The sequence below is a fragment of the Vigna unguiculata genome, chromosome 9, assembly GCF_037176805.1.
Source record: "Vigna unguiculata cultivar grain cowpea cultivar isolate G323 ecotype 2 chromosome 9, ASM3717680v1, whole genome shotgun sequence".
In the NCBI taxonomy this organism is placed as follows: domain Eukaryota; kingdom Viridiplantae; phylum Streptophyta; class Magnoliopsida; order Fabales; family Fabaceae; genus Vigna; species Vigna unguiculata.
The window spans coordinates 34,596,018-34,610,255 of NC_140800.1; the positions used below are offsets into that span (position 1 = coordinate 34,596,018).

The 14,238-nt window shown below is 32.4% G+C and overlaps 3 protein-coding genes across 5 annotated transcripts; all 3 read left to right on the top strand.

The window, feature by feature from the left end:
• Positions 1 to 251: 251 nt before the first annotated feature.
• LOC114164002 (F-box/kelch-repeat protein At3g23880-like) lies at positions 252 to 1,610 on the top strand. The gene has a single exon (XM_028048451.2). It carries the CDS (start codon positions 252 to 254, stop codon positions 1,398 to 1,400), a length of 1,149 nt encoding a protein of 382 aa, XP_027904252.1. The 3' UTR covers positions 1,401 to 1,610.
• A 2,861-nt stretch (positions 1,611 to 4,471) lies between these two features.
• On the top strand, positions 4,472 to 9,527 carry LOC114164004 (F-box/kelch-repeat protein At3g23880-like). Of its 3 annotated transcripts, none has more exons than XM_028048453.2 (2): positions 4,472 to 5,700; positions 9,302 to 9,527. In XM_028048453.2, the coding sequence occupies exon 1, from the start codon at positions 4,507 to 4,509 to the stop codon at positions 5,629 to 5,631; it is 1,125 nt and encodes a 374-aa protein (XP_027904254.1). In that variant the 5' UTR covers positions 4,472 to 4,506; the 3' UTR covers positions 5,632 to 5,700; positions 9,302 to 9,527. The 3 variants fall into 3 exon arrangements, 2 of the variants coding, with proteins under 2 accessions (XP_027904254.1, XP_027904255.1); XM_028048454.2 differs by having other exon boundaries at positions 4,472 to 5,682; XR_014984512.1 differs by lacking the exon at positions 4,472 to 5,700 and adding an exon at positions 7,449 to 7,724.
• A 2,121-nt stretch (positions 9,528 to 11,648) lies between these two features.
• Positions 11,649 to 12,963, top strand: LOC114163666 (F-box/kelch-repeat protein At3g06240-like). Its single transcript, XM_028047961.2, has one exon. The coding sequence runs from the start codon at positions 11,656 to 11,658 to the stop codon at positions 12,787 to 12,789; it is 1,134 nt and encodes a 377-aa protein (XP_027903762.2). The 5' UTR covers positions 11,649 to 11,655; the 3' UTR covers positions 12,790 to 12,963.
• The last annotated feature ends 1,275 nt before the right edge of the window (positions 12,964 to 14,238 follow it).

The following is a 14,238-nucleotide window of genomic DNA, read 5'->3' on the forward strand; positions in this document are numbered from 1 at the left end:
ATTAACAAAATTCACTAATATTTATATTTTTTTTAAATGTTAATCTTTATGATTTTTAACTAAAACCTAACCTGAAGTTTATACTTCATGCTTTTAAAAAGAATCACACTAAAGTATTAAATAAGTCAATAAACTCATTAATCAATTCCATTAATTTATTCAGCGTTTTATACATATCTTATGAGAGAGCCACTGGGTATCTAAATTTGTTTGGATTAAGAAGTCCACTAAAGTCAGTCAACTAAGGAAAAATGAAGGGCGAGAGTAGCAGTAGCAGTAGCAGAGGAGTAATGGAAAAGAAGAACATGGCGATTCTGCCGTGGGAACTCGTAATCGGAATTCTGTTGATGCTGCCAGTGAAATCCCTCGTTCGTTTCAAATGTGTATGTAAGTCATGGCTTTCTCTTCTCTCTGATCCACACTTTGCAATATCACATTTTCAACGACTCACCGCAAGCTCTAGCAGACTTTTGTTCATAGCGCCTCCTGCACTTGAAATCCGATCCATAGATTTCAATGCATCCCTTCACGATGATTCTGCATCTTCTACCTTAAACCTCAACTTTCTACCTCCCAGTACTTATCATAATGTTCAGTTAATAGGTTCCTGCAGAGGGTTTTTACTTCTGAACTGTTGTCAAAGTCTCTGGGTGTGGAATCCATCCACTGGTGTCCACAGAAAATTGTCTTCCACCCCTATTGAGTCCAATTTGATGCAAGCCATGTTTTTTACATTTCTCTATGGTTTCGGGTATGACCCATCAACCGATGACTATTTGGTGGTTAAAGCGTCACACAATCCAATGTCGCTCGGTAGTGCCACCACCCGTGTGGAGTTTTTGTCGCTCAGAACTAATGTGTGGAGAGATGTTGAGGCTACCCATTTGTCTTATATGAACTCCTCTAAGGGTATCAAGGGCATCAGAGAAGGGTCGCTTTTGAATGGTGCTATTCATTGGTTGGCTTTTTGCTGTAATGGATCGATGGATGTCATTGTTGTCTTTGATCTAACTGAAAGGAGTTTCTCAGAGATACTTTTGCCGGTTGAGTTTTTAGATTATGAGTCTAATTGTTGTGATTTGGCGGTGCTTGGGGACTTGCTTAGTATATGTTTTGGGGAGTGGGACCATTCAGTGGAGATATGGGTGATGGAAGAGTACAGAGTGCAGTCATCTTGGACTAAGACTATTATTGTGTCTGCTGAAAACATTCCTGCTGCTATGTACTTCTTCCCAATATGCTATACAAAAGATGGTCATATTTTTGGGACTGATGGTTGGACTGGATTGGCAAAATATAATGGCAAGGGACAGTTGCAAGAGCATCGGTCCTATAGTCAAGGTTCTTATCGATCTCAGGTGGCTGTGTATACAGAGTCTCTGCTTTCATTCCCCATGTAACAGCAAGCAAGCAAACTGAAGAACATGACTAACTATACACAATAATGAAACATTTGCTGGTACCTTTTCTATATTCTCAATACTCACTTTGTATTATGATTTATGAATTCCCCTTGTATACTAAAGTAATACACGGAATGATGAAACTACTACTTCATTATTATGTTTTTGTTTTATGATTATTTCATCATGATGTTGTTACCGTGTCAATTAGTGTCATTTGTATCCTTCCACTCTTTCACTTAAATTTTTGGAATTTTGGCTCAACCTTAATGGTGAATTTATTGCATGCTAGCGTGATATGTTGCCTGATTGTGGGGCGATGGGTGGATACCTTGTTGATGTAATCTGGATGGAATGTTACTATTAACTGTGATGTCCAATTTTTTCAAATCTACATGTCAGGATGTTGTGAAGTCAATACTGTCTATATTGGCCTCCATTCCTATTTAAAGGTGTTTATTTTTATATCTGTGTATTGATCAATGCATAAGTTACTACTAATTTGATGAAGAGGGTTAGGAACAAAGCACAAAGAAAGGACAGGAACTGGTATCTTATTGAATTTAGTATAGAAAAGTCCTCATAGTTGGTAAACAATGGAAGAAGTAGTTCAATACAAGAACTTTGTAATGGAGCAGAAAAGAAACGAAAACACTAGATAAGCAGCAGTTCCTGAAACTGCAATCCCCTTTCCAAATCTGGTTTGTGTCTTAAGGATTAGGGAAAGCATATTATGTGAATTCTAATCTCACATCCAATGGCACCAACAGAGAGATTATGCCTCAGTTGGTTCTTCGCTCTCCATTTCTTTGATTTAGAACTTACCAATTTATCAGCTTTTACTATTTCTTCCATAAATATTGCTGGGGGAGTATAGAAACGATCCCTTGGTATAAAAGTTGGTGGTCATATATGAAATTTTTCGGTAGCATGTTCTTAACAGCTGCTGAGTTATCACATTTCTTGTTTATAACTTTTGTTTATTGGTGGTTCTTATTGAAATTGATTCATACTAAACTCGATGTCCTATTATTACTTAATTGTGTTACATGATAATAATGCATCATTTGCTTGTCCTGTAGTAATATAGTTGTCAACAAAAGCTGTTACCCTACTTGGAGACATTTGAGCCTTCATATTTACACTGGGTTTCAGTTTATACATGTTATGCAGAACTCGAGCTACGAAAATTAGAGATTACATATAAAATTGGAGTATCAACTGTTTTGTTAAGGTTTTTTTTTTTTTTTTTTTTCACAGCATACCATTAGACAGACCAAAGTCCTACAATTGCTAGTTTCCTTGCAATATTTGCATCCCTTCATCATCAATTTGAAAAACTCATTCCTCACGTTCTTCTTAAAGATTATATATTCATTCTAAGTAAACAAGGCTAGTGTTTTGAAGAAGCATCATGCCATTACTGTATCTTCTAAAGTTTCCTGAGCAATGTAACGTAAAGTTGCTCTCACAATGGTCATTGTTAGTGTGCTCTAATCTCTCTAGGTCCAAACTAGAGAGTCATCACAATTCCCTTCAAATTGTTATTATTTTAAAAAGTATATATATATATATATATATATATATATATATATATATATATATATATGGGAATAAAAGAAAGAGAACAACCAGGTATACATACAATAATGAAAAATTTAAATAAGATAAAAAAAGAATAAAAAAAAGAACAAGTTTTTCTTTTAAGTTTCCTTTTTTTTTCTCCTTGTGATATAAAATAAACACAGTAATTCTTTTATTTTTCGAATTGGGGAGAGACCATACAGCGGGGTATATTGCTAATTCGTCGTAAAAAATTCTCGTACCAAGAGATTGAATCATTTTCTTTTCGTTGAAAATTTGGTGTATTTTGTCCTCCATATTTTGTATTTTTTTATTTATTTTTTAAATATTTTTACGTGATAAATGATGGATGAATTTTGGACTCTCACAATAATTAAGATATCAAAATTCATAATAATAATAATAAAGGTTAAATATGTTTTTTGTCCTTTAACTTTGAGTAAAAATTGAAATAGTCTTTTTGGACAATGTTGAACCGATTTACTCCCTCATATGTAGAACTGCGTACATTTAGTCCTTTAAATCAATTGTTTTAAGTATATTTGACGTTTCAAATGTGTTTCTTAGTTAATATTCAAACGAAAATGTGTCAAATATAAAAAAACAAAATAAAATATTATAATGAAATGTATTTGAAACATCAAATAGACTTAATAAAATTTTGTTAAAAGGAGTAAATTTATACATTTACTTATACAAGAGACTAAATTGATTCAAAATTTTTAAAAAGAAATAATTTCAATTTTCACTACAAATTGAAGAAAAAAAAACATATTTAATCCTAATAATAATTATCATTACCTTATTTGAAATGAAAGGAAATTGAATAAGTGGTATTTATGAAAACCTGGTGTTTTTCTCTTGTACCTTATATGAAAGAGCTTTTATTTTTTTCTTTATTGTTCAATTTGGAAATTAAAAACAAAAGATTTCTTTTAGATTACAAATTTCCATTTTAAAAAAAATTGTATATAATTCAAAAATAAAAAATGACTTTCATAGCTCATAAATAAAAAGTGTATAATTTTTTGATTTAAGTAATTTATTTTTTCTAAAAAATATTTTTCAAACATATAATCTAAAAGCCATTTTTTTCTCTGAATTATAAAGTATGAGTTTTTTTTTTTTTTTTTCTTTTGATCATCTAAATATACAAGCTTTAGCAGCTGATTTTTCGTGAACAGATAGTGATATTTGCATGATAGTATTTTGAAAGGTTTAGTTCGCATTTTGGTACATTAAATTTTTTAAGTTTTGATACAGTATATTATATTTTATTAAAAGCTTGTTTTTAAATATGAAATTAATATTTCTAGAGAAACAATAGTAGTAAATTGAACAATTTTAAACTACACATAAAATTATTAAGGATAAAAAAGAAACAAGTGAGATTAGACTATATTTTATAATTTCTTTTATGAAAGAGCAATTTGTAGATTCTAAATTTTGATTTGAAAAGTATTGGGTATTTAAATGTGTTTGTACTACGAAATGAACACAACGAACAACGGAACTAACTATGGAGGGAGAGAGTAGCCGTAGCAGAGGAGCAAAGGAAGCAAGGAAAATCCCGATTCTGCCGTGGGAACTCGTAATCGAGATTTTGTTGAGGTTGCCTGTGAAATCCCTCTTCCGTTTCAAATGTGTATGTAAGTCATGGCTTTCTCTTCTCTCTGATCCACACTTTGCAACATCACATTTTCAACGACCCACCGCAAACACGGCCAGACTTTTGCTCATAGCGCCTCCTAATCCTGAGATTCGATCAATAGATTTCAATGCATCCCTTCACGATGATTCTGCAACTTATACGTTAAACCTAGACTTTCTATCTCCCAGGGATTATAATGATCTTCGCATAATAGGTTCCTGCAGAGGATTTTTACTTCTGAACTCTTATCAAAGTCTCTGGGTGTGGAATCCATCAACGGGTGTCCATAAAAAGTTACCTTCCACTCTTATTGAGTCAAATCTGAGGCAACCCATGTTTCCTTCATTTCTCTATGGTTTCGGGTACGACCCATCAACTGACGACTACTTGGTGGTTAAAGTGTCATGCAAAACAGAGCATGCAATCACCCGTGTGGAGTTTTTTTCGCTCAGAACTAATGTTTGGGGAGATGTTGAGGCTACCCATTTGTCTTATATGAACGACTCTGATGATATCAGAGGAGGATCGCTTTTGAATGGTGCTATTCATTGGTTGGCTTATTGTGGTGGATCAATGGATGTCATTGTTGTCTTTGATTTAACTGAGAGGAAACTCTCAGAGATGCTTTTGCCGGTTGAACTTTTAGATTACGATGACATTGATTATTATGATCTGGGGGTGCTTGGAGATTTGCTTAGTATAAGTTTTGTGGAGTGGGACGGTTCATTGGAAATATGGGTGATGGAAGAGTACGGAGTGCAGTCATCTTGGACAAAGACTATTGTTGTGTCTGCTGAAAACATGTCTCCTGATACGCACTTCTTCCCGATATGCTACACAAAAGGTGGTGATATTTTTGGGAAATATGGTGGTACTGGATTGGCAAAATATAATGGAATGGGACAGCTGCAACAGCATCGATCCTATTGTAGTGGTTGGTATGGATTCGTGGTGGCTGTGTATACAGAGTCACTGCTTTCATTCCCCATGTGATGGCAGCAAGCAAACTGAAGAAGATGACTAACTATAAACAAGAAGTATTAGGTCATGAAATACTTTGTGGTACCTTTTCTATTTTCTTGATACTCACCTTGTATTATGATTTATGATTTCCAATACTTCATTATTGTGTTATTGTTTTAAGTTTATTTCATCATGATGTTGTTACCGTGTCAATTAGTGCAATTTAGTATCCTTCCACTCGTTCACTGGAATTTTAGCTTGACCTTAATGGTGAATTTATTGCATGCTAACGTGATATGTAGCCTGGTTGTGGGGGCGATGGGTTGATACCTTGTTGATGTAATCTGGATGGAATGTTTTATGTTGATTAATACATAAATTACCACTAATTTGATGAAGAGTGCTAGGAATAAAGAACAAAGAACAAAGAAAGGACACAAACTGGTATCTTATTGAATTTAGAATAGGAAAATCCCCATATTTGGTACACAATGGAAGAACTGGATCAACACAAGGACTTTGTAATAATGGAATACAAAAGAAACGAAAATAGTAGATAAGCAGCAGTTCCTGAAACTGCAATCCCCTTTCCAAATCTGGTCTGTGTTAAGGATTAGTGAAAGCATATTATGTGAATTCCAATCTCACATCAAATGGTACCACCGGAGAGATTATGTCTCAGTTGGTTCTTCACTCTCCATTTCTTTTTATTTAAAACTTACAATTTATCAGCTTTTACTATTTCTTCCATAAATAATACTGTGGGATTGTCAAAATGATCCTTTGGTGATCATATATGAAACTCATTATATATCTTTTAGATATTTATTTACCTACCTTGGTATAGCTTTGAACATTTGATAATGTAAAGAATCAGTTATCAGTAGCATGTTCTTAACAGCTGCTGAGTATTTAATTGGCTTCTTGTTCAGCGTCATATCTTGTTTTTTACTTTTGTTTATAAGTGGTTCTTGTCCTGTAGTAATATAGTTGTCAACGAAATCGTTACCCCTCTCATGCCTAGTGGCACTTGGGGAGACATGTGAGCCTTCATATTTACACTTATGCAGAACCTGAGCTACGAAGATTAAAGATTCCATCTAAAATTTGAGTATCAACTGTCACGTTCTTAAGGTGTTTTTTTTTTTTTTTTCAGAGCATGCCCTTTACTCAAACATTTCCCCCACAACCTCAATCCTCTTCCTACTTTTTCTCACTCAAATTTCATCTTCTTCTTGATTGGAGGCTGGGGTTGCATTCACCGCGAAGAACTCCTCATGTTTATCAAATTTCTCCATTTGAGTCCGTTAGATTTTGAATATCCTTTGACGTTCCGTCTGTTCTTGCTTTGCATGTGATTTTTCCTGGGGGGTTGCATGTTCTTGTTTTTGCATGTAATCTTTCATGGGTTGCATGTATTCCTAGAATCATTTATACAACTCTTTGGTAATGGGTTCATTTATACAACTCTTTTGGTTCGGTTAGATTGTTTTGTTGTTGCTCTAAGTTGAGATAGAACTTTTGTGTGTTAGAAGGCTTTGTGGGATTAACGGAGCTGTTCTAGATTTTCTTTTACGCCGTGTTTGGTTCGAACGACGGAATGTAAGTGAAGATGGATTTGTGAAGAAAACTAAAAAATTCATATAAGATTATAAGATTACACAAAAAACGAGGCAAAATATGTTCGAAAACTTTTTTCACATTGGTGCAAATATTTGTGCGGAAAGAGTCTAATATGAATAAAATATGTAAATATACATATTTTATTATATTTACTTATATATATATATATATTTTGTTTTGTAATAATATAATATAAATAATAAAATATAATTATTACTAAAGTAACAAGGGCGTTATTCTTTAGATCTACAAACATTGTGAAAAATTGGAAAACCTGTTTGAAAGAAAGAACCCTCTGTTTATTAAGAGTGCACTGACATCGATGAATATCCATTAATACGACGTCGTTTCACCCAAAACCTCTGAACCAAACGCGAAGAAGAAATGGCGAGTAGCAGCACTAACATGCCGAAGGAAAGCGTGGTTGAGGATTGCGGAAGGCGTCGAACCTCTTGCGGCTATTGCAGATCCTCTAATACAATTCAATATGCATTGAAGTGGTGAGGAAGTTTTGGACTTTGGTTGCTCATGCATGTGCTCGAGCAAGAATTGTTCGGGTTTCGTATGTTTAATGGTATAGGACAGATGAAACATTGTGAATTGTAGTTAGATACATGGATTTGAAAGTTAATGGAGAATGTAGCTCCTCTGATGCTTACATAAAAAGAAGAAAATGTTACATTAGAGAAAATTTGGCTAGGTAGACAATTACACTACAGAGGTTTCTGACCTGGATACTTTTTGTCTCAGTTTATTAGAATATTTGTTAATTTGTTTGATTAGGAATATAAATTATAATTATCAATTAAAACATTTTTTTATCTATCAAACCTATCACATTGATTGTTAACTTTTGTCTCAACTCTCTTCATTTCTTTCTTATCATTTTTTTCTTAATTCAAACAATCTCACATACACCTCCTTTTCTCTTCAAAACCATTTAAATTTACTCTCTCAAATCCATCTTTAAATCCAAATATACCTTAAGTCAGGCAAGCTAATTTTCTTTGGTTATAATTTGTACTCGTGGTAAAAATTTTAGATTATTGTTGGTGATCGCATAACACTGAATTAATTTTTCTGTGGCTTGAACTATGTTAATGAAGTGCATGATTGAATTTTAGTGGACATTATGTATGCAAGAATAGAATGAAATTGTGAAATTTAGGGGAATATGTGTTATTTGTTGTTTAATTGTTGATTCTGTGGTATGATTGAATTTGAGAGTTGTGCTCGAGCAATTTGTTCAAATTGGTACTAATTAGGCCAGGAAGTTCAAAATAGTTGATTTAAGAAAATAAGGGAAAGTACCAATTTGAAGAATTGAAAACAAGCCAAACTCTCCACTCAGTTTTACTGTCATGGTGCTGAGCGGCATTTTGGGGCGCTGGAGTTTCAAGTTTGGGAACATTTTCTGTGACAGGCCTCTGATTGGGAATTTGTATCCATGTGCGCCGATTGGGAATTTGTATTCCTGGGCGCCATTGCTCTAGAGAGTTCCAGTGGTCTCTGATACTGGATGCTGGATTGCACCTTTGGGTGCCTTCATCATAGAGAGCACCAAGGGTCTCAAACGCTAAGCGCCAGCCTAGGTCATTGGCGCTTTCTGAACAGTGAACCTTGTCACACCAGCGTTGGTAGCGCCTTAGGTGTCCGTTGAGTGCCAGCTTTGTGTTGGTTTATGTTACACTGTTTGCTGAATTTTACCTGGTTTGGGGGGTTCAAAAGGTTGATGCTAGTGATGTTCATGGACTTTTAAAGGTTGATATAATTGATGTTGCAAAGGTTGTTAGATATATGAGTTGAGGAGAATAAAGGAATTTTGTGGAGAACATCCTATTGTTGTGTAGATTGGTAGTGTATGTATTAATGTATAGATTTAAGTAGAGAGATATTTTGACACTCTAATAAGTATTAACACCCATATGTCTATGTTCTGAAATTTGTTTTGCTTGCTATATGCATGTTCTTTTTATAAATTAGCTATATGCATGTTCTTTTTATAAATTAGTTTACTTTTTCTGTGCTTGTGTTCTTATGTTGTTTTTCTCTGATCACCACTATTTGATGTGAACAGATCAGAAATATGCGTTGGTTCAACAGAAGATGGTGATGATGGTGCAGCTCTCTAGTCCTTGGATTTGATTTTCAATATTTTGTTATCTTTTGGAAAACTATGTGGTTGTTATCCCTTTATATTTCCTTTGGATATATGAATTTACTTTTGTTTCTCTTTATTTGTTTCTTTATTATCTTTGGGGACGAGAATGAACGTAATGAAATAATTATGTATTCTGTTTATCCTTAGTGGATAGCAATTTTATACTATAATGTTCTAACTGGTAGTACTGCACTATTTTTTAGGATGTTACAGTATATAATATCTATTGATATATTATTATAAAAATTGAAAATAATTTATTCGTGTCTCATATGTTTCTCATATGTTTCAAATATTACGAAGTTACATGTCAGATTAGAGTAAATTAAACTCTTCCCAACTAATCGTTCATATTTCATAATACTTCTTAAATTTTTGTGAGTAAAATCATCTTTGCATCTGTTTTTGAGTAAATTCAGTCATTATTTTTATATGATGTCTATCTTGTACATGATATAGGTCATTTATATCACAATTATCTAAGTCATGCCAAATGTGTTAAGAAATTGAAAATAAAATTAAACGAATCGTGCAGTGCATCACTGGTATTTGTTCACCCAACATGTGGTGGATTTGGAAGAAACTGAGGTAAAAGAAGAGAAAGTGATAAATAATATGAGAATCGAATGAATGATGAGTAAGTGTTATCTGCCTATGAGAATAAGTTAGAGAGTTTTTTCCTGAACTTCCATAAGTTTTTCTTGAACCTTATATGATTTTTTTTTTATTGTGTAATTTGAAATATAACTTCTAAATTGTAAAATTTAAAAAAAAATCAGATTATGCTATTAAAAATTTAGAAGGTAACTTTTGTATTACAAAACACAAAAGTCATTTATTTTTAAAAACAAATTGCTATCGACTAAGTCATTTTCTCATAAATAATTTTAAACAGTAATAAAGACTTTAGCGAAGAACTGAACTATAAGTATGAGTGTTTTTCTTTGTTCTGGATCATCTAAATATTAACAGCAACGTGGTTCTTTCATGAAGAGATCGTGATATTTGCATGATAGTATTTTGAACTGTTTAGACTCACTTTTCATAATTTCATGTTGTAGTGTGTTTGCATTTTGGTACATTAAATTTTAAAATTTTTAATATTGTATATTATATTTTTTTTTAAAGCTTGTTTTAGTTGCTTTTGACAAAGATGTAAAATAAATTAATAAAATTCACTAATATTTTTTTTTTTCAAATGTTAATTTTTATGATTTTTAACTAAAACGTAAACACTTCATGCTTTAAAAAGAATCATACTAGAGTACTAAATAAGTCAATAAATTCATTAATCAATTCTATTAATTTATTCAGCGTCTTTTCAACTACCAAATTAAGAATGAATAGTAATTATTCTAGTTAAAATAAATATTAATTATACATAATTATTATAATATATATATATATATATAATTATTATATATAAAACAAATTAAACCTCTTTATATATATATATATATATTATTGAATTGATTCGTTTTTATATCTATGAAGAGTGTGAATTGAATCACTATTTTTAGAATTTATTTTTAACTACATTCTTTACTTTAACTTCTATTTTCATTTTCATAATTGATTTGTAATTTTTATAATTTATATGTTAAGAGACAAATGAATATTTTTATATTTGTTAACGTGATTTTTTCTTCATTTCTTCACATTTTGTGCGGGTAACATTTGAGAGAGGGGTTACTTATACATCACGTTTGCACATCACTGCAAATTAATCAATCCAAACAATGTGACACTTGCTTTTTCATCTGCATCAATAGTACTCTCTCAAATCTAAACACAGCATAAATATTTAAATCAAACTTTTTCTTTTCTTTTTATGTATAAGTTTTTTTTTACTATACTACATTTTTTTTTCTAAATTTTAATCGAAAGTTAAAATACTAAAATCATATTTAGTTCTTTATATGTCTTCCTAAAACATATTTTTAACGTCACCTTAATTTAATACTTCATGTGTTAAAGAGAATCATACCAAATATTAAATAAGTCAACAAACTAATTAATCAAATTTATTAATTTATTTAGAGTTGTTTTAAATATCAAATTAATATTTCCAGATAAACAATAGTAGTATATTGAACAATTTTAAACTAAACATACTAAAACATAAAATTATTAAGAATTAAAAAAACAAGTGAGAATAAACTATATTTTATAATTTGTTTTATGAAAGAGCAATTTGCGGATTCTAAATTTTGATTTGAAAAGCATTGGGTATTTAAATTGGTTTGGACTACCAAATGAACAAAGGAACTATGGAGGGAGAGAGTAGCAGTAGCAGAGAAGCAAAGGAAGCGAAGAAAATGCCGATTCTGCTGTCGGAACTCATAATCGAGATTTTGTTGAGGCTGCCTGTGAAATCCCTGGTTCGTTTCAAATGTGTGTGTAAGTCATGGCTTTCTCTTCTCTCTGATCCATACTTTGCAATATCTCATTTTCAACGACTCACCGCCGCAAGCACTGCCAGACTTTTGCTCATAGCGCCTCCTAATCCTGGAATTCGTTCTATAGATTTCAACGCATCCCTTCACGATGATTCTGCAATGTATACATTAAACCTAGACTTTCTATCTCCCAACGATTATAGTGATTTTCGCATAGTAGGTTCCTGCAGAGGATTTTTACTTCTGAACTCTTATCAAAGTCTCTGGGTGTGGAATCCATCAACGGGTGTCCACAGAAAATTACCTTCCACTCTTATTGAGTCAAATTTTAAGACATTTCTCCTTGGTTTCGGATACGATCCATCAGCTGATGACTATTTAGTGGTTAAAGCGTCATCATATGACAATCCAATGCGGGGGTTCGATAAAGCAACAAACCGTGTGGAGTTTTTCTCGCTGAAAACTAATGTGTGGAGAGATGTTGAGGCTAACAATTTGTCTTATGTGAACTACAATGATGATATCAAGGGAGGGGCACTTTTGAATGGTGCTATTCATTGGTTCGCTTTTCCCTCTGATGTACGACACGGTGTCATTGTTGTCTTTGATTTAACGGGAAGGAGTCTCTCAGAAATGCTTTTGCCGGATGAACTTTTAGATCATTATGACCTTGATACTTGTGAATTGTTGGTGCTTGGAGATTTGCTTAGTATAAGTTTTCTGGAGATGGACCGTTCAGTGGAAATATGGATGATGGAAGAGTACGGAGTGGAGTCATCATGGACATTGACTATTGTTGTGTCTGCTGAAGACATTCCTGCTGATAGGTTTTTCTTCCCAATATGCTACACAAGAGGTGGTGATATTTTTGGGACAGATGCATCTACTGGACTGGCAAAATATAATGACATGGGAGAGCTGCAAGAGCATCGATCCTATTGTAATCGTCGTGATGCATTCGAGGTGGCTGTGTATACAGAGTCACTGTTTTCATTCCCCATGTAACAGCAAGCAAGCAAACTGAAGAACATGACTACCATAAACAGTAAGTGTTAGTTCATAAAATACTTTCTGGTACCTTTTCTATTTTCTTAGTACTCACCTTGTATTATGATTTCTGAACTGAATTCCCCGTGCATCTAAAGTAATACAAGGAATAATCAAACTACTACTTCATAATTACCGTATCAATTAGTGCAATTTGTAGCCTTCCACTCTTTCACTGGAATCTTAGCTTAACCTTAATGCTGAATTTATTGCATGCTAGCGTTATATGTAGCCTGAGTTGAGGTTGATAACATCTGGGTGGAAGTTTAAGGTTAATTGTGGTGTCCAATTTTGTCTAAGCTACATGTCAAGATGTTGTGAAGTCAATACTATATATATTGGATTCCATGCCACTAATTTGATGAAGAGTATTAGGAACAAAGCAGAAAGAGGACAAGAACTGGTATCTTATTGAATTTAGAATAGGAAAATCCTCATATTTGGTACACAATGGAAGAACTTGATCAACACAAGAACTTTGTAATAATGGAATACAAAAGAAACGAAAATAGTAGATAAGCAGCAGTTTCTGAAACTGCAATTTCCTTTTCAAATCTGGTCTGTGTTAAGGATTAGTGAAAGCATATTATGTGAATTCTAATCTCACATCAACTTCAATGGCACCAACCGAGAGATTATGTCTCAGTTGGTTCTTTACTCTCCATTTCTTTTTATTTAAAACTTACTAATTTATGAGCTTGTACTATTTCTTCCATGAATAATGTTGTGGGAAAACATGTCAATTAGGCCAAACCCAGGCCCAGGCCCTCTTGGCCCTAATCTATATGGGGTGGGGTCAAAATGGCCCACGAGATCAAAATGTCTCCCATTAAAAAAATTTACACGACTTGTCTGTCTCAACTTTTTGTCTGGACCTGCTCGTCCATTAAAGTACACTTTACAATTATTTAAATTGTTTAATTGTGTTTCTAAATAACACAAATAAAATCACAAGAATAAATATCATTATGTATAATAATTAAATATGAATTGTAAAAATATATATAAAATTATTATTTACTTAGAGTTATTTAGTATTTAAATAAAATTGAGTATAAATTACCTTTCCCAATAATATTTAAGTACCAAATAACTTTAAGTAAATTATAATTTTATATTCTATATATATATATATAAATAAAATTGAGTATAAATTACCTTTTCCAATAATATGGTTCTTCCTATAAGCAATGTTACATTATTATTTAACACATTCTAACAGTTTGGAGGACAAAATCAAAATATATTGACTTTTAAAAATATTTTTACATATATCAAATAATAATTTAGTATACTAGAAAATAATATATTTACAATACAATCATCTCTTTAATCGATGCAATTTGGACTCTTGCAAGAAATATGAGAACACAGGTCATACTGTAAAATTTTTTTGGGTTAAGTATG

Coding starts and splice junctions, on each gene's coding strand:
- LOC114164002 (XM_028048451.2), top strand. CDS start 252: ATGAAGGGCGAGAGTAGCAGTAGCAGTAGCAGAGGAGTAATGGAAAAG.
- LOC114164004 (XM_028048453.2), top strand. CDS start 4,507: ATGGAGGGAGAGAGTAGCCGTAGCAGAGGAGCAAAGGAAGCAAGGAAA.
- LOC114163666 (XM_028047961.2), top strand. CDS start 11,656: ATGGAGGGAGAGAGTAGCAGTAGCAGAGAAGCAAAGGAAGCGAAGAAA.